Raw genomic sequence first — 20,772 nt, 5'->3', positions numbered from 1 at the left:
CAGGGATGTTGAGTACTTGTGAACAGCATCTTAACTGAAAGGAGATGAGATCTATGTGATTGTAAATGGGACAGGAGGCAGCTTGTGAAACACACTATGGAAGTTTGAAAACTTCTGGCAAACACTATAAATATGCTCATATATTTTGTGGTTACAAGTAGCCACTTTTGAAAATGCCCCTCTATATTTGTTTAAAATACATTTTCTTTCATTGTTTGAACACTAGGCTGTTGAAAACATGTCAGAACTTAAGCAATAATAGGTTGGCTCACAGTAGTGACTCACTGGCTGCATAGCACAAGGGACAAGACACAGAGAAGACTGATAAAGGGTACAGGACAATCATTTACATGAGTTCTCTTCTCTGTGCAGCTCTCCAAATCCCTGTTGTGAGGGTTTTTTTTTCTTTTTTCTTTTCCCTCCCTCTTTATGGCCATCCTGTGGAAACTGCATGCCGAGGGTCAGATATTTCTTGCTGGTTCAAATCTAAGAGTTGTGGTGAAATCTTGGTTTTATTTTTAGAGGCTACCCTAAAGACATTAGGAAAATAACCTAAGTGTCTTTTAAAAATAAAAATCTATATTTGACTCTAATCATATTACAAAATTAGTCAATAATATTTCTCACCATTTGCTTTATTCAGCTCCACGAGTGTCCCTATGTGCACAGGTAAACAATTGGCATGGAAAGGATCTTTTTCCATTACTCTGAAAATACAGAAACAGCAAGGATTATTATAAAGTAAATTATTAAAATCATTTAATTGATTTGCAGACATATTACTGTTATAACATATTATATAGTGAGCAATTAGCACTTCAATCAATCTATAATCATGGAATCCTAGAATATCAGGGTTGGAAGGGACCTTAGGAGGTCATCTAGTCCAACCCCTGCTCAAAGCAGGCTGAACCCCCAGACAGATAAAGGGTAATCATGATCTCTTTACAAGTGGTCATTTCCTGATAGCATAATAAAGTCTAACCACACAACAGAACAATTAGAACTGATTTAGCTAAACATATAAATTAACAAGAAATTCTGACAGATGGAACAGACATTAGGAAAACTGAATGCAATTTGCACAATATTTGTTTCACACTTCACTACCAAATGAATGCAGAGTACATCTCTACCCCACTACAACGCTGTTCTCGGGAGCCAAAAAAATCTTACCGCATTATATCGAACTGGCTTTGATCCACCAGAGTGCGCAGCCCCCACCCCCGCAGAGAAAATGTAGGGGTTAACATAAGGCAGCATCATATAAAGGCCAAGTATTTTGCTTTGTGCCACACGTAAAACAGATGTACTTTTACAACATCAAATGGTGGAGTCAACTGCATGTTTATTCTACTTGAGGTATTAGCTTGCAAAATATACATTAAACAACCGAGTCAATAATATATTTGGGTGAACTTGTGATTATACAGAATTTATTTCTGCAAGCCATCTGAAAGGTAGCAAAATGAACTTTCAAATATCAAAGTTGCTTCATATACTTACACAGAAGTAAGCTTGTAGCACATTTTGAAGTCACAGTTATAATAATGTCTTTCAGCTAAGGACACTACTACATCCAGATTGTCCTGAAGACCATCTACAGATTCAGGAATTATTGTTTCACTTGGCTTATTATACTGAAAAAGATAATTGTAACATAAATATGATATAAAATGGGAAAACTCAAGCATTGTTCTATCAATATTTGTTTTTAGTTCTGAAAATGATAATTTAAGGACCTCTGAACCTCAAATTTTGACTCCATATAAAAAGCCTGTATTGAGTATAAAATTAACTTTTAGGTAACGCATTTCTTTATGACACATTTGGCATAAGCAACTTCCAACAATGAAAGAATTTGAAGGGTAGTCTCCAAAAAGGACGCAATGCTGTGAGTGTCATAGCACTAACTGTTCCATGCTGGCCTATGCTACATTTTTATCTCCAGGAAAAAAAACACTTTGGAAGTAATATATTTTAAGTCAGCCAGAATTAGGGGTTTCCATTAAGTAAGGCTATAACATACATTAAAGGAAATGAATATGAAATTGTTACACACTTCTATTAATGGAGAGCTTATAATGGCAATTTGGTCATAACACAATCAAAACCATACAAGAATTTTTAAATTATATCTTTGAAGCTAAGGACAAAAACAGTTGTGTATGATACTTACATCTGAAGTCAAGATTTCCATAGGATTAATCAGATTTTTACCTTTTTCAGTTTGTTCTCAAACAGAAAATGAAGCAATTCTTGTTCTTCTTCTGTACACTGTTTACCAAGAGGTAGAGATTCAAGAAGCTCTTTTTCTGGGTAAATTAAAAAAATATGAACCTGAGGTAAACTATGTTTGAAGTAAACAAAATTTTTTTTAACAAGTTGTAAAGAACTGATTTTCATTGAACGCAAAGGCTGTGAAAAGTTTTGTGATATCCACCCCAATACCATAAAGAAAACAGCACATCATAAATACACCAAAAGTGACTAACTGCGCTCTGCTATGATAATATTGAGAGATATGGAAGTAAATGACTGAATCCTCTTTGTTTTCAGGCCCTCTCTTTCTACAATTCAAATTAAAGTTAACATAAAGATGGAGTACCACAGCCTACTGTTTTATACTTACGCTGTAAGCTAAGGTTGTTCACTGAAATGCAAGATGTCTAAAGAAAGGATTCACAACAGTTTGGCATCCATAATGCCAAATCCAACTGTGGTTTCTTGCCATAAGCAACCCAAATCCCACAATCCTTTTTTACTTCAAAAGAGATCACCTAAAAAAAGGCTGCTAACTCTGAGTAGGGAGCACTGGAGCTGCAGGAGGTGCTGGTTAGGAGGTAGAAGAGCTAGGTTTATTTCGCTCCTAGCACCTGGCAGATTTTATTGATTGTCAGTTTATGAGACCCAGTCGTCATACCCTCATTGGTTGTGCCCAACAGTGGTGATTATTTTTTGCTGAAACCTACAGCTTAAATGATTAACAGTTTTGGTCCATTTAATAAAACCAAAGAGTTGCTAATATTTGGGCATGGAATATTTTCTCAAAATAATTTTAAACTGATTACTCTAACTTTTATCTACTGGACAAAATGTATGGTAAAACTGGAGATGATTTCATTTATATATGAGAAACAAACACTGCTAATCCAAACCTTCTTGTGCTGTTAGCATATGGTGTGATGTTAAAAGGTCAAATGCTTCAAAGCAGTAAACATCAAGCTTCAAGGCTTCTTTGTAGCTGTACGTTGCCAGGGTTCTATTATCCAGAGCATCATAGATCTTTCCTCGCAAAAGGCAAATAGAACTCTTGATCTAGTGATGGAAAAGCAGGGCTGGAGGTCAGACACTGAATCAATGTATGTAATTTGGTTTTGAGCACAAAAGAAATGGACTACCTGAAAAGTAACAAGCATTTCATATATGATGGAATCTGGTTTTTATTCTTTTTATTGCCTTGATATATAACATTTGTTACTAATAATCTAAAACCAAAACGAATACTACATTAAGCTGTCTACAACCAAACAAGAACTGGTTAAATACATGACAAAAATAGGTAGACTAATATGCAATAATTCAAACAAGAGCCCTTGAGGGTTATTAAAGAGAGCACTAATTTTACTATACTTTTCACAACCGGAAGATAACCTCTTTTATTACAGCCCAAATTGTCTTAACTTTTCAGTGTCACCGTGGAGTTTCTTGAGAAACCTATGAGTAATACTAGAAGCAGTGGAGCTACGTCTGTCACTCAATAGGATGTCAAGCTCTGTGTTCACATCTGAAAGATTATCACTGAAACCACAATTAAAATTAAATCTTAAATCCTAGCGAAGCTGATGGTTCAGCCCTGGTGATACTCTAGCTCCCCACGGGCAACTTCCTAATTGCTACTACAAGCAGGTAAGTGATTTTTAATGCTGGTATTTAAGGGTCTGTCTACACTGGAGTTTCACACTTTAAATTCACATGCTACCTTAATCCAAATTAATATTCAAGTGTAGTCAAGCCATGCCTCATTGACAGAAGCAATGAAGAGATTAAGGCTAGGTCTACACTAAAAAGTTAGATCAACATAACTGTGTTGCACAGGGTCATGAAAAATCCACCCTTGCATGATGCAGTTAAGTCAATCTAACCCCTGGTGTAGACAGTGCTAGGTTGAGGAAGAATTCTCCACTGATCTAGCTACACAAGCATAGTTTGACTTCTATAGTTTAGGGGGTGAGAGGGTGTGGCAGCTGCAGTCAGGCCAATTGGGCCATGCATTGGGGAGGGGGAGGCGCAAATTCCACACCTCTCAAAGAAGTGAATTAACTACAGCGATGGTAGAACCACTCCCATCGCTGTAGTGAGTGCCTACACTGAAGTGCTACAGTGGTGCAGTTGCAGCTGTGCTGCTGCATTCCTAGTGAAGACACAGCCAGTGTGACACAGGGTGGACTAGGTTCTGAGGCCCCCTGCTGGAGACCTTGTGGCCCTGCTACATCCATCCCCAGAAAAGGGCAGTAGAGAGGTCCTCCAAGCTGCCTAGAGCAGCTGTGTGGGAAGCAGCCAATCAAGGCCCAACAGTCTAGTATAAGAAGAGCTGCAGGGCCAGAGTGAGTTCAGTTCCTTGCTAGAGATGAAGGAGTGTGGATGGTGTGTGGCTGGCTGAGGGAGCTGCAGGACATCAAATGAGGTAGTGGTGCCAGAAGCTGGGAAGAGCAAGAAGGAGTCCTGAGCAGATTTCAGGGACTCCATCAGGACAAGGCCCTGAGATAAGGGTGAAGGCAACACAGGACAGCGGGGAAATAGCCCAGGGAATTACAGCAGCACGGTTTAGATAAAGGGACACAGTGACAGCTGGAATCTACAGGGTCCCTGGGTTGGGACCAGGAGTAGGGAGTGGGCCCAGGGCCCCTGAGCCCTCCATTAGTCACTAGGGGAAGTGGCCTGGACATTGAGACACCCCAGAGGGGGAACTGAACTGTAGTGGCCCAGCTGAAGAGCTATGGCCAGAAAGGCCCTGAGAGGGTGAAGACATTGCCTCCAGTGGAGGAGCCCCGGGGCACTGCTCTATTCCGGAACACGGACAACCAGAGAGACATTACAGAGAGCACTGAGAGAGGCCCCTGTTGGACTTGTACCCCGAAAAGGGTTTGCTTTGCTTTCATCTCACAGACTGTGTATGACTTGGCCGGCCAGCTGGGTCAGTGAAGACCCACCACAAACAGGCAGAGAGAGTGCAGGCACACGCATGCCGCCAGGGGGTGCTCGCAAGAGGTGAGTGCAAACCCATTACACAGTGTTAACACCTCAAAAAAATACTTAAAAAGGCAGAAGAAGTTCATTCCCTTATTGTTATTTATCTCCAAGAATCTGCAGTCCAACTGAAAGAGATGATAGTTTACATTGTCAAGGCTCGATTCGTATCTGGAAGACCTAGAATTTATTTATTTTAAAACTGAAATAGATTACGTAGAACTCCCTAGAAATTCTCAATTATTAATTCTGAGCAAGCATTTGCACAACAACACTAGTAATAGTGACAAACCAGGATTATCATTTAATGTAGGCAATAATCAAGACAGCTAGTAATATAGATTTCTGACTAAATGGAGAAAACACATAATACTTCTGGAATAAATATTCATTATCCTATAATAAAAGTCAAAAACACATTCAGTTTCAAGCCCAGATGCCAATGACATTACTTTCTGATAAATCCTTGTATAATATTAACATTCTTCTTCAACTATGAAAACATCATGTTTTGAAAATGCTACCTACAGAGGATTGTGACATCTCCCAGCCACTGGTAGAGTCTTTCAACCCACTTTCATCCTTCAAGTATTTTTCAAATAGTCTTTTGTTGATTGGCTCTTCCATGTCAAGAATATCAAGAGCCTGTTGATGCTCTTTTGCAGCATACTACAGAGAAAACAAGGGTAAGATGTTAAGCATTTAAAATTAAAACACCAATAATAAGACTATGGCAAGTAAAAATTATAGAGTTGGTAGGCCAAGCCATTTCACATTTAGGCATATCTTTATTTAGCTGTATATCAGTTTATCATCAGAATCTAATTGTAGTGAGAGAGCAAGGTCTCCCTCCCTTACGGACAGGGAGAGAGCCGCGACCACCCCCCGGTGGGCAGAACTGGGACACCTCCAACCACCCCACCAGAAGCAGAGGGGCGGAACAGGGAACAGAAATATAAAAGGCAGGCCTTACAGCTTAGTTGGAGGAAAACTACCGGAGGAGCAGGACATCTCCTCCCTGCCCGCTGCTGGAGCTCAGACCCAATGGAGGCTGCTATAGCGCCAGAGACACAGAGGGACTGCTGGAACTGCCAGGCACCAGGGACACCAAGGAACTGTTGGGGCTGCCACTAGCCGTTTACCTCAGTGAGATGAACAACGACCCCAGAACCCAGGTACTCCCTGAATGGGAGTGTAGGAAGAAGCCCCGAGAAGCCAAATAGAGTTCGTCCGCATTACTGACTGCAAGTGTGTTGCGGACGGATTCTCCGCTGACCCAGTGGCAGACCACTCTGCCACTGTTCAGGCCCTGGGCTGGGCTGCAGTGGAGTCAGGTGGGGGTGCGTCCCTCTACCCTCGCTACCACCCCACTCCTGGAGGAGGCAGCCTTTGGGCCAAGAGGACGCCAGTTGGGTTTGCTGTCTGCCCCACCAGAGAGCTGATTCCCCTAGACTGCTGTGTTGCTCTGCCTGACTGCAGGCCAGAACCCTTAATTTTTGGCTGCCCGCTCTGGCTGAGGGTCACAGACTCAACTGTTGCTTGGCCTGAAGGCTTGGGCCTACTAACTGTCGGCTAATTCCCCTCAAACTGAGTTGCTCCAAAGGCATTGTAGTGAGGGGGCATGGACTCCCTCCCTGACGGACAGGGAGAGAGCCGCGACCACCTCACATTAACAATTCACAATATTTCAGTATTGCTTAACCAAACATTTGGAAAATAAATACCTGCAGAATGATCATCATGCCTATCATGATGTGATCACAGAAGTATACAAACATACCTTAAAATTAATTAAGATGGGGTTTTCTATCGTTTGTTACAATTAGGGATGTCGCACAATTAAAAAGATTAATCGTGCTGTTAAACAATAGAATACCATTTATTTAAGTAGTTATGGATATTTTCTACATTTTCAAATAGACCTCTACCCCGATATAACACGGTCGTGGAGAGCCAAAAATCCCTACCACATTATAGGTGAAACGCCGTTATATCAGGGTAGCGGTGACAGGTCTGCAGCGGTGATTTAAAGAGCCCCGGGCCCTTTAAGTCACCGCTGGAGCCCTACCACCACTACCCTGGGGCTGCAGCAGCAGGGCTCAGCCGGCAATTTAAAGGGCCTTGGGCTCCCCGCAGCAGCCGGAGCCCCAGACCCTTTAAAGCACTGCCCAAGCCCTGCTGCCGCAGCCCCAGGGTAACGGCGGCACGGATCCAGCGGTGATTTAAAGGGCCTGAGCTCCCTGCAGCAGCAGGAGCCCCGGACCCTTTAAAGCACCGCCGGAGCCCTGCTGCTACCGCGCTATATGCAAACCCGTGTTATATCGGGTCACATTATAGCGGGGTAGAGGTGTATATTGATTTCAATTACAACACAGAATACTAAGTGTACAGTGCTCACTTTATATTTATTTTTATAATATTTGCACTGTAAAAAACAAAAGTAATAGTATTTTTCAATTCACCTAATAAAAGTGTACTGAAGCCCAATCTCTTTATCATGAAAGTTGTGCTTACAAATGTAGAATTATGTACAAAAAATAACTGCATTCAAAAATAAAACAATGTAAAAATTTAGAGCCTACAAGTCCACTCAGTCCTACGTCTTGTTCAGCCAATCGTTTAGACAAACAAGTTTGTTTACATTTGCAGGAGATAATGCTGCCCACTTCTTGTTTACAATATCACCTGAAAGTGAGAACAGGCGTTCGCACGGCACCATTGTAGCCAGCGTTGCAAGATATTTATGTGCCAAATGCACTTAAGATTCGTATGTCCCTTCATACTTCAACCACCATTTCTGGGGACAAGCGTCCATGTTGATGATGGGTTCTGCTCGATAATCATCCAAAGTAGTGCGGCCTGACATGTTCATTTTCATCATCTGAGTCAGATGCCACCAGCAGAGGGCTGATTTTCTTTTTTGGTGGTTCGGGTTCTGTAGTTTCCACATTGGAGTGTTGCTCTTTTAAGACTTCTGAAAGCATGCGCTACACCTCCTCCCTCTGAGATTTTGGAAGGCATTTCAGATTCTTAAAATTTGGGTTGCGTGATGTAGCTAGCTTTAGAAATCTCATATTGGTACCTTCTTTGCGTTTTGTCAAATCTGCAGTGAAAGTGTTCTTAAAACAAACATGCTGGGTCATCATCGGAAACTGCTATAATATGAAATATATGGAAGAATACAGGTAAAACACAGTAAGAAACATACAATTCTCCGCCAATGAGTTCAGTCACAAATTTAATTAACGCATTATTTTTTTAACGAGCATCATCAGCATGGAAGCATGTCCTCTGTAATGGTGGCCGAAGCATGAAGGGGCATACAAATCTAGCATATCTGGCAAGTAAATACCTTGCAATGCCAGCTACAAAAGTGCCATGTGAACCATTGTTCTCACTTTTAGGTGATAATGTAAACAAGAAGCAGGCAGCATTATCTCCTGCAAATGTAAACAAACTTGTGATTTAACAAGAAGTAGACTGAGTGGACTTGTAGGCGCTAAAGTTTTATATTGTTTTGTTTTTGAGTGCAGTTATTGTAACAAAAAGAAAATCTACATATGTAAGTTGCACTTTCACCATAAAAAGATTGCACTATAGTACTTGTATGAGGTGAATTGAAAAATACTATTTCTTTTGTTTGCCATTTTTACAGTGCAAATATTTGTAATAAAAAATAATATTAAGTGAGCACTGTCTACTTTGTATACTGTGTTGTAATTTAAATCAATATATTTGAAAATGCAGAAACATCACTGAAATTTATTAAAATTTTTCTTTGTATCCTATTGTTTAACAGTGCGATTAAAAGCAATTAATTTTTTAATCACAATTTTTTTGAGTTAAGCGGATGAGTTAACTGCAATTAATCAACAGCCTTAGCTACAATCAAAAAAAAACCATGCTGTTCCATTTATTTTACTCATCCTCCAGACAATTTCATTTCTTTGGTTGCGCTTTGTTTAGATAGCACTTTTAATCCAGAAGGGACCGAAAGCATACTGCCAACTATATACTTATAACACCAATAAAACAAAGCTACCTGTGGGGCAAAATTCAGCAACCAGCCAGTATAAACCACACTATACATTACACTGGTCTACAATTTTTGAGAAGTCATCTGCTTCAGGGATAAAATGTGCTATTTATTATGTATTTTGATGTGCTGAATTCAAATATGACAATTAAAAGAACTGATTGGCTACTGTTTCTAAGTTATGTAAGTTTTTACATTTTATGTCTATGTATATTGTGTAGATAGTAGAGTTTTAATCATAAATTGTAAACCTAGGTCTTTTCATGTGTTTATGGTTGCTTTACACGATAATATTTCACCTGTCCTGTTTATGTAACACTTTAAAAATCAGCAAAAGGGTTATATAAATAAAATTTATTATGAAACAAAACTATTATGTACATAGTTTAGTCCTATTCAGTGTCTACTGCTTGTCTCTTGTATTCATTAAATGGAGCATCTCTTGTCACTGTCCAGCAAGAGTCTGCAAGCATTGATGGGCTTCATTTGCCCTGATAGCGCTTCTCCATTGTTGCAATGTCCAAAATCTAGATGAGAGTGCAAAAATGTATCTTTAGTGACATGTTGCAACCAAGGCTTTTGTATGCCTGAGGAGAGGTTTCCACCAACAACCTGTAGTTGTCTGCCTTGTTGTTTGAAAATTTATTGCCACTAACTGGAAGGCTTTCCATGCCGCCAGCATGGTCAAATGCATCATCTCAAAGAAGTTCACGAATCTGAGGACCAACAAAGACACCTTCCTTTATCTTAGCTTCACTTAACCTTGGAAATTTTCCACGGAGTACTTGAAAGCTGCTTGTGTTTTGTCAATGGCCTTGACAAAGTTCTTCATCAGACTCAGCTTAATGTGTAAGGGTGGTAACAAAATCTTCCTTGATTCAACAAATGGTGGATGCTGAACACTTTTCCTCCCAGGCTCCAATGACTGTCGGAGTGGCCAATCTTTCTTGATGTCAAACAGCAGTACTTTGTGTATCCAGTCTGCAGACCAAGCAAGAGAGCAACAACCTTCAAATCGCAAAGCTGCCACTGATGTTGGTCATAGTTTATGCACCTCAAAAGTTGTTTCATGTTGTCATAGGATTCCTTCATATGGACTGCATGACCAACTGGAATTGATGGCAAAACATTGCCATTATGCAGTAAAACAGCTTTAAGACTGAATCAATGAACAATCTCCACTCATCTCATCACACCATCGATGTTGTTGCAGGCTACAAGATCACCTTCCATGAAGAAGAATGGGACAAGATCCTTTGACGGTCACGGAACATGGAAACTTTTGACGGTCACCTAACATCACCTGCCAGGAGATTCCACTGCTGTAGTCTGGCTTGGGTAGTTCCAATCCCTGACAAGGTCATTCAGTTCACCTTGTGTTATGAGGTGTGGTTCAGAGGAGGAGGAGGATGGGAGAAAATGTGGGTCCTGTGACATTGATGGTTCAGGACCAGAAGTTTCATCCTCTTCCTCGTCTGACTCAAGTGAGAATGATTCTGGGTGCATCAGAACCCGCAGTCCTTCTCCAGCTGATGGAATGTTTGGATAATTTACAGTCCACTTTTTCTTCTTTGACACACCTTTCCCAACTAAGTAACAATTGCTGGTATGATCTGTTTCCTGTTCAACCACTGGCGAAGATTTGTTGCACAAGTGTTGCAGCATAAAATAAAGGTGATAGGCTTTCTTAACCATAGTGGTTATACTGCGCTTTTGTGATGCAAAAGTCACTTCACCACAAACATAGCAGAAGTTATCTGCACTGCAGAAATGTGTCCCTTTGCAAAATCAAACACTGACAAATAAGAGAGCACGACACTGTATGATTTCTAGCGCTGATATAGGGCAATTTGTTCAGCAGAGTGATGTTATGATTGCATCATCCATGACTTCTAGGAATAACATGATGCAATTCATATCATGTATATACCAGCTTCAGATTGCATCATTCATTGTTTTGCCTAAAAAGCAAGTACTGTCCAAACCCAGTCATAGATTTATTCATAGATCCAGTCAAAGATGTATTTTAGTCATTTCTGGTTTAAATTGAGATCCCTTCCCTTTATAATTCACTTATCCTCCGCCATTCCCAAGTCAAATAGCATATCTTGAAAACTAGAGCCAATCAACAATTTTAAGCATCATTTTCATTCTCAGTAACCCAGAATTAGTAAAGTTTGACTACATTTATTTCAGAAGCATTTTGGCTGTAGAGCAGTGTTATTAGAGAGAAGGAAAATTCTGGAGCACAGACAACAGGTCAAACACCTTCCTCTAAAGGAAGTGTCCTGGGATCTATAGCATCCATTCTGAGCAGGCAGAAATTTGTTGTTCTCTGGTCCCATTCAAGAGACGCACAAACTACTCGGGGAAATGTACACCAAAAAAAAAAAAAAAAAAGTTCTGCACACACAATTTTAAAATTCTGCAAATTTTATTTGTCAAAATAACTCTACATAATCATGCCAGTCTCAATTATTTTGGTAATTTATTTCAAAATGCCTGTCAGCAGGTATGTTTGTAACAATACAGACACACAAAATTTCCCTCCAGGAGTAGAGAGTTAAAGAAATCCCTATGACAACCCAGTTCCTGTTTCTCTGCCCCCACACCCTGAGCCCAGCCAGGGGGTCAGACACCCACAACCCCTCTCCCCCCCAGAGCCCAGCTGTGGCCCCCCCCGCCTAGACACCCCCACACCTCCGAGCACCACCATCTCCTTCCCTCAGGGCATGCAGGGAACTGCAGCTGCCGGAAACCCTCTAGCTCAGGGGTTCTCAAACTGGGGGTCAGGACCCCTCAGGGGGTCACGAGGTTATTACATGGGGGGTCATGAGCTGCAAGCGTCTACCCCAAACCCCGCTTCACCTCCAGCATTTATAATGGTGTTAAATATATAAAAAAGTATTTTTAATTTATAGGGGGGGGTGTCGCACTCAGAGGCTTGCTGTGTGAAAGGGGTCACCAGTACAAAAGATTGAGAACCACTGTTCTAGCTCCGTCGTCCATAACACACACCACCACCACCACCACCCCCCGCCACCTTGCGGGCAATATCTTTTATGTGCGAGCTGATCTCTGCCAGGTCCAGCAGCCCCTAGTGGCAGCCAGCAGCTCTGCAGCCCATTTCCGTGGGGGAAAGGAAATTCTGCATGCACAATATTAATTTCTGCAAAATTCTGCATAGTGCTGTGGTACAGAATTCCCTCAGGAGTAACACACAGCATGCTGTATGGAACTCAGTTTACCCATCTTACAAAGATGAGGGAATAAGTCTTCTCTCACAGGATTTGAACCTGTAGTTCCAGTATAAGCATTTCAATCCCGAAATTTAGACCTCCAAATAGTCCCCTTCTAGCATAAAGTGTGCCATATGTGGTTTGCGTGTTTACGTAGCATGCTTTGTTTAGTTTGATTTTATCCAACCAGAAACTAAAATATATACTTACATGACATCTAGCAGCAAGGTATCGACATGCTTCATATAACTAAAAGAAATAAAGAGGTTTGAAATACTTAATTTATCAAGGAAGCTACAAACAAAACTCCCTAGTGTTAATAGCAAAAAGCTGTTATTCCTACATCAATGTCTGTTTTACGTCTGACTAAAGATTTCTTTCTTACTACCCCGAATCATTCTCTCAAGTCTCTAACTCTCAAGGCAGACAGTAAACGGGGAAACCTCAACCCATCATCCTGTCTCCTTAACCCTATCTTACCCTCTCCATTTCCCTTATCTTGAGATACTCTTTCCCTATGACCCTTCCCCCTTTCCCTACAAGCACACTTTTATACACCACCCTATTTCCTTCCTACCTTTTGACTTTCATCATAGGGCATGTAATCTATTCAAACTGCTAGATTTCCTCGGCTCTCTCCCCTTTATCTCCTCCAGTGTGGTTCACCCTTTCCACCTCAGCAAAACTTCCCTGACCAAAATCACTAACGACCTTCTAGCCCAGTTTGTAAATTTCTTCTATACCAGGGATCGGCAACCTTTGGCACAAGGCCTGTCAGGGAAATCCACTGGCAGGCCGGGACCATTTGTTTACCTACCTTGTTGATCATGGGATTACGCATTACAGAGGGATGTGCTGGCTGCCGCTTCCTGCAGCCATTAGCCTGGAACGGCGAACCGCAGCCAGTGGGAGCTGCGATCGGCCGAACCTGTGGACGCTGAAGGTAAACAAACCATCCCGGACCATGAGCGGAGTTCCCTGATGGGCCACGTGCCAAAGGTTGCCGATCCCTGTTCTATACTATTGTTTTGAACCTCTCCATCTCTGGAGGCACTTTCTCCTCCACAACTCTAGTTAAAGTGGGAGGAGAACTAGAATAGCACACAGTCCCTTCCCTAAACCTATTGGTCCCCTCACAGGTCAGCCCTTGGCCCTTTACTCTTCTCTATAGATCATTCTCTCACCACGACCTTACATTATGCAGTTTACGTAACTACTCTTCCTTTACATTTTGATTGTTAACTCTGAAGGTAAAGAACCTATAGTGCATTTAGCACAGTTCAGCTGCTATTTAGCACCAGGTATAGCACTATGGTTCTAAATAAATAACAAAAGTATTATTTCTTGTTTGAAATTACTTACCTTATCTAGCTTGCGTGATCGAAGGGCGTGTGCTGCTCTATGATACTGAGCCGTCAGGTAGAGACATTGGGCCAACCAATAGATGTCCTGAGGTTCCTCTAAAAATATATATAATATATATAACCCCATTAAGTACAATCCTAAAATACTTGCTTTTATCATAATTTTGCATGGCACAGACATTTTCAGGTCATTAAAAGATGACAGTATACTGCTCTTCCTCAAACAGTCATCTAAAGAAATTACCCTAAAAATAAAATACATCTCTTTGCACATCTCAGAAATAAGAAAATTTAAGAATTAAACCAAACCCTAACACCAAGACTGCACGCACTCTCAGCAGCAAACAAGAATGTAAAAAAAAAATCTAACACCAGTCTGCATACCATAAGTAACAGAGGGGAAATAAAACTGATCCAGACTTTGAATGCAGTAACAGCAGAAAGCATACTTTTAACCTTTTTCTTTCAAAGTTTGTGCAGAAATTAGAGCCTGCAAAAGCAAAATATTATTTTCAAGTTCTAGAAGTATGACAATTAGGTCCTGATCCCAAAATTTATGCATGTGCTTAAATTTACACACTGTGCATAATCTCATTTGAAGGATCAGGTACTTAGTAAGTAATAAAGCCATTGCTAAACAGATATAAAGAGCAGATAAGGAAATACTCCAGAATCTGAACATTGACAAATAATTTGGTCCAGGTGACATGCATCTACCAAAAACTATATTTAAAGAGAGTCATGATGCACTGAGAGAGTCTTCAATATTGAAGAAAAGCAAAAATGACTTCAAAGGAAAGAAAAAAAGTTACCCTATCAATTACTACCCCATAAATACAATAGACCAGGGGTGGCCAAACTGTGGCTCGTGAGCCGCTCGCGACTCTTTTACAGTTAAAGTGTGGCTCCCGAAGCCGCACAATCCACTCTCCATTCTCCGCCTACCAGGCTGGGGCAGGAGCTCAGGGCTTCCACCCTGCAGCAGGATGATGGGCTAGAGGCTTCTGCCAGAGATGACTGGTGCCTGCTGAGAGTAGGGGAGGGGGCAAAAATTTAAAACCCACCCCCCACAACAGCTTGAATCATGCCGGCCCCTTACCCTCAGTGGCTCCTCCCTGCAGCTCCCAGGTGTTAGCTTTGCATGGAGAGGCAGTGGCAAACAGGTGGGAGCTGCAGGAAGGGGTCACTACTTTAGCTCCACAGAGAGAGGCAGCAGCAGCTCTCCCCGCTGCTCGCCACTGCCTCTCCCCATGGTCGCAGCTCCCAGCTTGCAGACTTCAGCAGCTGCCGTGCAAGAAGGGGGTCCGGTGGCACTATGTGATGAACCAGGACCAGCAAACCCTGGCAAAAATCTGGAGGGGGAGGAGGGGGCATGTGACTCCATGTGCCCTCCCCGCACATCTCCTTTGGTGTCTGCCTAGCAGAGATGGAGGGTCTCAGGAATTCAGCCCCGTGGGGCGTGCCTGCTTTGGCTTAGGGCTTCAGCCTTCTGATGATTGTCATATGTGGCTCAGAGGGTCAGTAAGTTTGGCCACCCCTGCAATAGATTAAGCACTAGAAAAGGAACTGTAGGAAACAATCTTGCATTGGCAGTGGACTAGACTAAATAAAAATAATGATTTTTTTATAAATTTCAGTGTTTATGAATCTGCAAAAAGGTTCTTGCAAACAATAGAGATTTTTCCAAGTGGAAGGAGTTGACCCTCCATGCAATCCTGGCCCTGAAGGACAGAATGTTTTTCAGCCTGGGAAACAGGCTTAGTTCTTGCACTAGTAGTTAAGAGTACATTTTTCAAACACAGGAGTTAAACATGCATGAATGCTAAATTGCACGCTATCTATTCTAGCAGGTCAAAAATCTAATGCTGTTTGGGTAGATGGTATTGCAGAGGCTCACAAGAATATTAAATATACAGTGGAACCTCAACAATATACAAGAAGCTGAAAAAAACGATCACAGGCAAAAGTTTTAATGAAACTAATATTTTAAATTAAGTGAAATACAACATAATGATTACTTACCATGAGACAGTGAAGCAACTTTGTCTGCCCAAAACAAGGCACTTTGATACTGTTGCTGGAAAAGAATGTTAGAAATGTTAGGGTTTGTTTATTTAAATATATTATTTAGCTTGATATATCTCACTGGTGGCTGTCTAACCTATCTTTAAAAAAAACAAAACAACACACCTTGAGTTAATTGATTGCCAAATAAGTCAAAGCAGTTAACATGTTTGTAAAGACTACTTAAGGCACTCCACAAACATGTATGATTTACCCTAAATTGAGGCAGGGGGCTTTACTGTGAATCCTGGGAATAAGAGAGATGGAAGAACAGCATTTGATTATATTGGAGAGCCAGCTCTGCTACAGATAAGATTAAGAGTTGTGTAAAGACTGGGAGTGGATGGGTCATTACAAAAAGTAAAAACTATTTCCCCATGCTAATTTTTCCCCTGCTGTTTCTCACATCTTCTTGTCAACTGTTTGAAATGGGCCATCCTGATTATCACTACAAAAGTTTTTTTCCTTCTGCCAATAATAGCCCACCTTAATTGATTAGTCTCATTAGAGTTGGTACGGCAACACCCATTTTTTCATGTTCTGGGTATATATATCTTCCTACTGTATTTTCCACTGCATCCATCCGATGAAGTGGGCTTTAGCCCAGGAAAGCTTATGCCCAAATAAATTTGTTAGTCTCTAAAGGTGCCACAAGTACTCCTCGTTCAAGAAGACATGTTATGGCCACTAAACCTGAGCAACACCCAGTCACTATAAATTCAAACCCAACTCTAGCAGAAATATGAAAATGAAATTTAGACATGGTCTGTCAGAGAGTGTTGTTTGGGGGAGAGGGGAACATAATCAGAGTATTGCTGAAAATTCAGAACACATTCAAACTACTCAAAAAAAAATTATACAGTCAAATGCTTGCTAGGAAAGGAGGAGGAATGAGGGTTTGTGCCATGCTTGAGTTGTGCCAGAATGCTCTTGAATAGTGTTTTGGCATTTGTTGGGGGAGTAGGAACAGCATTCTGATACTTCTGACCCAGTTTCCCCACTCCAGAAGGAGAGACGGTATCTTAGTAACCACCACTTCTCCTTCTGGAGTGATCCTGGAAACAGAAGTAGTGGACGAAGAGATGGGTGATATGGAGGTGGCTGGCATGCCATGTGGGAGAGATTGGGACAGAGGGTATCTCTCAGCCCCAGATTCTCCTCAGACACTTATTCTACTCTACAGGAAACACCACATCTGCTAAAACTTACAACCCTTTTTACAGTCACTTTACCCATATGCACATAACGCCAAACACTATATTTTCACTTACCTATCATTAAACTCACAGACCACACTCATCTCTCACTTAACTGCTGACAATTCCCAAGGCTAGAAGACCCATATGCCCCACAATTGACATAACCTAGTGCTGAAATAAGGCATACTGGAACTCCCAAGATACACCTGCACATTTTTCTTTTGATCATACATACAGGGGGTCAGTCAGAGGAGCTAATCCTCCCCAAGGGGGCACAGCTCCCCAAAGACGTCGCTGTATCACAGCTCTGACAAACTGCTCTAATTAATCTGTTCAATATTCAATACAGCTGCACTTAACACAGTAAATGCAGCTGGACTGCACACAGATAATTCTCAGTGGCTACTGTTGGTCCAGAGGTCAGAGTTAAGGTTGTGTGGGCATTTACCTTAACTCTATATTTTCTGGTTTTCAGAAGTTTTGAGTTTTTCTGAATTTGATGTTTTGGAAGAGTATAAAATACCACTGGGCAAGCTTAACTCTGCATTAATTAATTTTGTTGTCAGAGATTATACAAGAATTTGGGATCTGAATGAAGCAATATTCACAACATATGGGAATTTTTGCAGACTGCACATCCTATACCATTTGTTGTGGCCCTCCATCCCGGAAGGGACTGCATGAAATCTCTAAGGCTAAAGTGCTTTAAGAATCTTCAAGAAGAAAGATGCTATATAAATGTCAAATATAATTATTATAGGCAAGGCTAATAGCAGAGCCTATTATTAAGGTTATCCAGCACATACCACTATAAGGCCCTGATTTCAATTGCTTATAACTTAACCAAACTTTTACCATTTGGGCCAAGATTTTCCATACTGGTTATCTGCCTCAGCCTATTTCCTAAAGCTGTCTCTAAAAACAAGGTTATTAAAAACATTTTTTAATTTGCAATTTAAAAAATACTCTAGTGAGCTTTTTTCCAGTGCTCAGGATGAGCAGCAATATTCTGTTTTCACCTCCTTGTTCAATGCATGGCCCTAAGCCTTATTTACTGTACACTATTCAAACCCTGCTCTGAAGAAAATTACTAATTTCCTCATTGGCTCTTCTATGGCATCTAGAATTACAGTGCTTCAAACATTAGAAGCAACATAAGTGTGTAGGGCCAAATTAGAACAGCCAAGCACAAAATGAGATGACACTATCTAGGATAACAAGAAAACATTTTACAAATTCATTAGATGCAAGAGGAAGACCAAGCACAGGGTAGGCCCGTTACACAATCAGAAAGAAAGACAATAACAGAAAATACAGGACTGGCTGAAGTTTTAAATGCCTTTTTCATTTTAGTTTTCACCCAAAAGGTTAGCATTAATTGGACGACTAACATATTGAACATCAGTGTAAATATAGTAGGATCTGAGACTAAACTAGGAGAAGAACAGGTTAAGAATTATCTAGATAAGTTAGATGTCTTCACGTCAGCAGGGCCTGAGGAAATACATCCTAGAATACTTAAGGAACTGGCTGAAGAGAACTTTGTGAATTTGTGAAGGACAAGGGAGAGCCTAGAGGATTGGAAGAGGGGAAATATAGTATCTATCTATAAAAAGGGGAATAAGGACAAGCCAGGGAATGTGTAGACCAGTCAGCTTAACTTTGGTACTCAGAAAGATAATGCAGCAAATAATCAATTTGTAAGAAACTAGAAGATAAGGTGATACTTAAAAGTCAACATCTGGATGGGGGGAAGCAGTAAAGCTGATATATCTCAACTTTAGTAAGGCTCTTGATACTATCTCACATGACCTTCTCGTAAGCAAACTAGGGAAATATAACCTGGACAAACTTACTGCAAGGTGGGTGAATCAACTGGCTGGAAAACCATATTCAGAGAATAGTTATCAATGGACCACAGTAAAATTCAAAGGGCATATTGAGTGGGTCCACAGGGATCTGTCCTGGTTTTATTCAATATCTTCATAAACGATTTGGATAATGCCATACAGAATACACTCATATGATACCAAGCTCAGAGGAGTTGCAAGTATTTTGGAGGACAGGATTAGAATTCAAAATGATCTTGACAAACTGGAGGAATGGTCTGAAATAAATAGGATGAAATTCAATAAGGGCAAATGTAAAGTACAACACTTAAGAAGGAATAATCAATGCACAAATACAAAATGAGAACTGACTGTCTATGAAGAAATACTGCAGAAAAGGATCTGGGGGTGATAGCGGATCACAAATTAGGTACAAGTCAACAAAAAAAAGCTGTCCCAAAAGTATAAAAAAAATCACTCTGGGATGTATTAGCAGCAGTGTTGGAACCAAGGCACATGAAGTAATTCTTCCACTCTACTCAGCACTGATAAGACCTCAACCGGAGTACAGTGTTCATTTTGGGAACGATGTGGACAACTTGGAGACAATCCAGAGAGTTACAAAAATGATTAAAAGTCTAGAAAACATGACCAGCAAGGAAAGATTGAAAGAGTGGGTTTCTTTAGTCTGAAAAAAGAAGATGGGGTGGTGGTGGTGGTGGTGGTGGGGTGATAACTGTCTCCAAGAACATAAAATGTTGCTGTAAAGAGGAAGATGGTACACATTGTTCTCCTTAAGCACTGAGGACAGGATAAGTAATAATGGGATTAAATTGGAGCAAGGGAGATTTAGGTTAGACGGTAACAAAGATTTCCTAAATGGAAAGGAGTTAAGCACTAGAACAAATTACCTAGGGAACTTATGAATCTCCATCACTGGAGATTTTTAATAGCAGACTAGACAAACACCTGTCAGGGATGCACTAGGTAATATTTAGTCCTGCCTCAGAGCTGGGGGACTGGACTAGATGACCTGTTGAGATTCCTTCCAGTCCTACATTTCTATGATATAATTTATCTTCAAACACTCTTGTGAAGCGAGTGGTATTACCCCATTTTACAGACAGGGAGCTGAAGCACAAAATGTCTAAGATTAGTTGTCCACTCATCCGCTACCCAATTTAAAACAAATCAGACCTGATTTTTCAAAGTCCTTTGGATTATATGGCACTTTATCTGTTCCAAGCGCTACTCCATCCCATTGACTTCAGCTGCAGCTGTGAGTGCTGAGCACTGCTGCACTCAGACCCGAGGTGTCTCAAGCACCCAGAAAAAGCGGGACAGGCTGTTACTGGCCACCTGTGAAAAGCTGGTGTAAGTCACTTGCTCACAAACTCTGTGGCAGAGGCAGCCATAGAATCCAGTTCCCCAGTGAAACATTTACCAGCCTTTACCATGAGACCATCCTGCCACCCTCTGCTCGTTGTCCACACCCCTTCCAGGGCTGCAGCAGGCGAGGCAGGGGCCCACCAGACCACGCTGCAGTCCCTGCCCAGCGGCACGAGGGGGTCTCCTAACCCCTGAAACGGCAATAACGGCCTGGAGCTATGCGGTGCGTGACGTTACTTAACACGACACACACGGGACCTTCCCAGTAACACATGCATGGCCCAGAGCTGGCGGGGGCTCCCTCCAGAGCAGACTGTTACGCTCCCAGCTCTCGCACCCATAAGAACGGCCGTACTGGGTCAAACCAAAGGTCCATTTAGCCCTGTATCCTGTCTGCCGACA

At 41.3% G+C, this 20,772-nt stretch overlaps 1 protein-coding gene across 1 annotated transcript in view; it reads right to left on the bottom strand.

Moving 5' to 3' along the window:
- The window catches only part of CDC16 (cell division cycle 16), a 61,813-nt gene that overhangs the window by 40,210 nt on the left and 831 nt on the right, over positions 1-20,772 (bottom strand). Inside the window, exons 2-9 of the mRNA XM_039510542.1 lie at positions 15,912-15,966; positions 13,888-13,985; positions 12,736-12,774; positions 5,779-5,919; positions 3,159-3,318; positions 2,221-2,315; positions 1,507-1,640; positions 628-707 (exon numbers count right to left, since the gene is read on the bottom strand). Coding sequence (XP_039366476.1) covers positions 628-707; positions 1,507-1,640; positions 2,221-2,315; positions 3,159-3,318; positions 5,779-5,919; positions 12,736-12,774; positions 13,888-13,985; positions 15,912-15,966 — 802 coding nt within the window. The remainder of the gene's footprint in view (positions 1-627; positions 708-1,506; positions 1,641-2,220; positions 2,316-3,158; positions 3,319-5,778; positions 5,920-12,735; positions 12,775-13,887; positions 13,986-15,911; positions 15,967-20,772) is intronic.

This window comes from Mauremys reevesii, linkage group 1, assembly GCF_016161935.1.
Source record: "Mauremys reevesii isolate NIE-2019 linkage group 1, ASM1616193v1, whole genome shotgun sequence".
NCBI lineage: Eukaryota > Metazoa > Chordata > Testudines > Geoemydidae > Mauremys > Mauremys reevesii.
The sequence above is the reverse complement of the archived record's forward strand: the minus strand, read 5'-3'. Positions and strand labels throughout refer to the sequence as shown.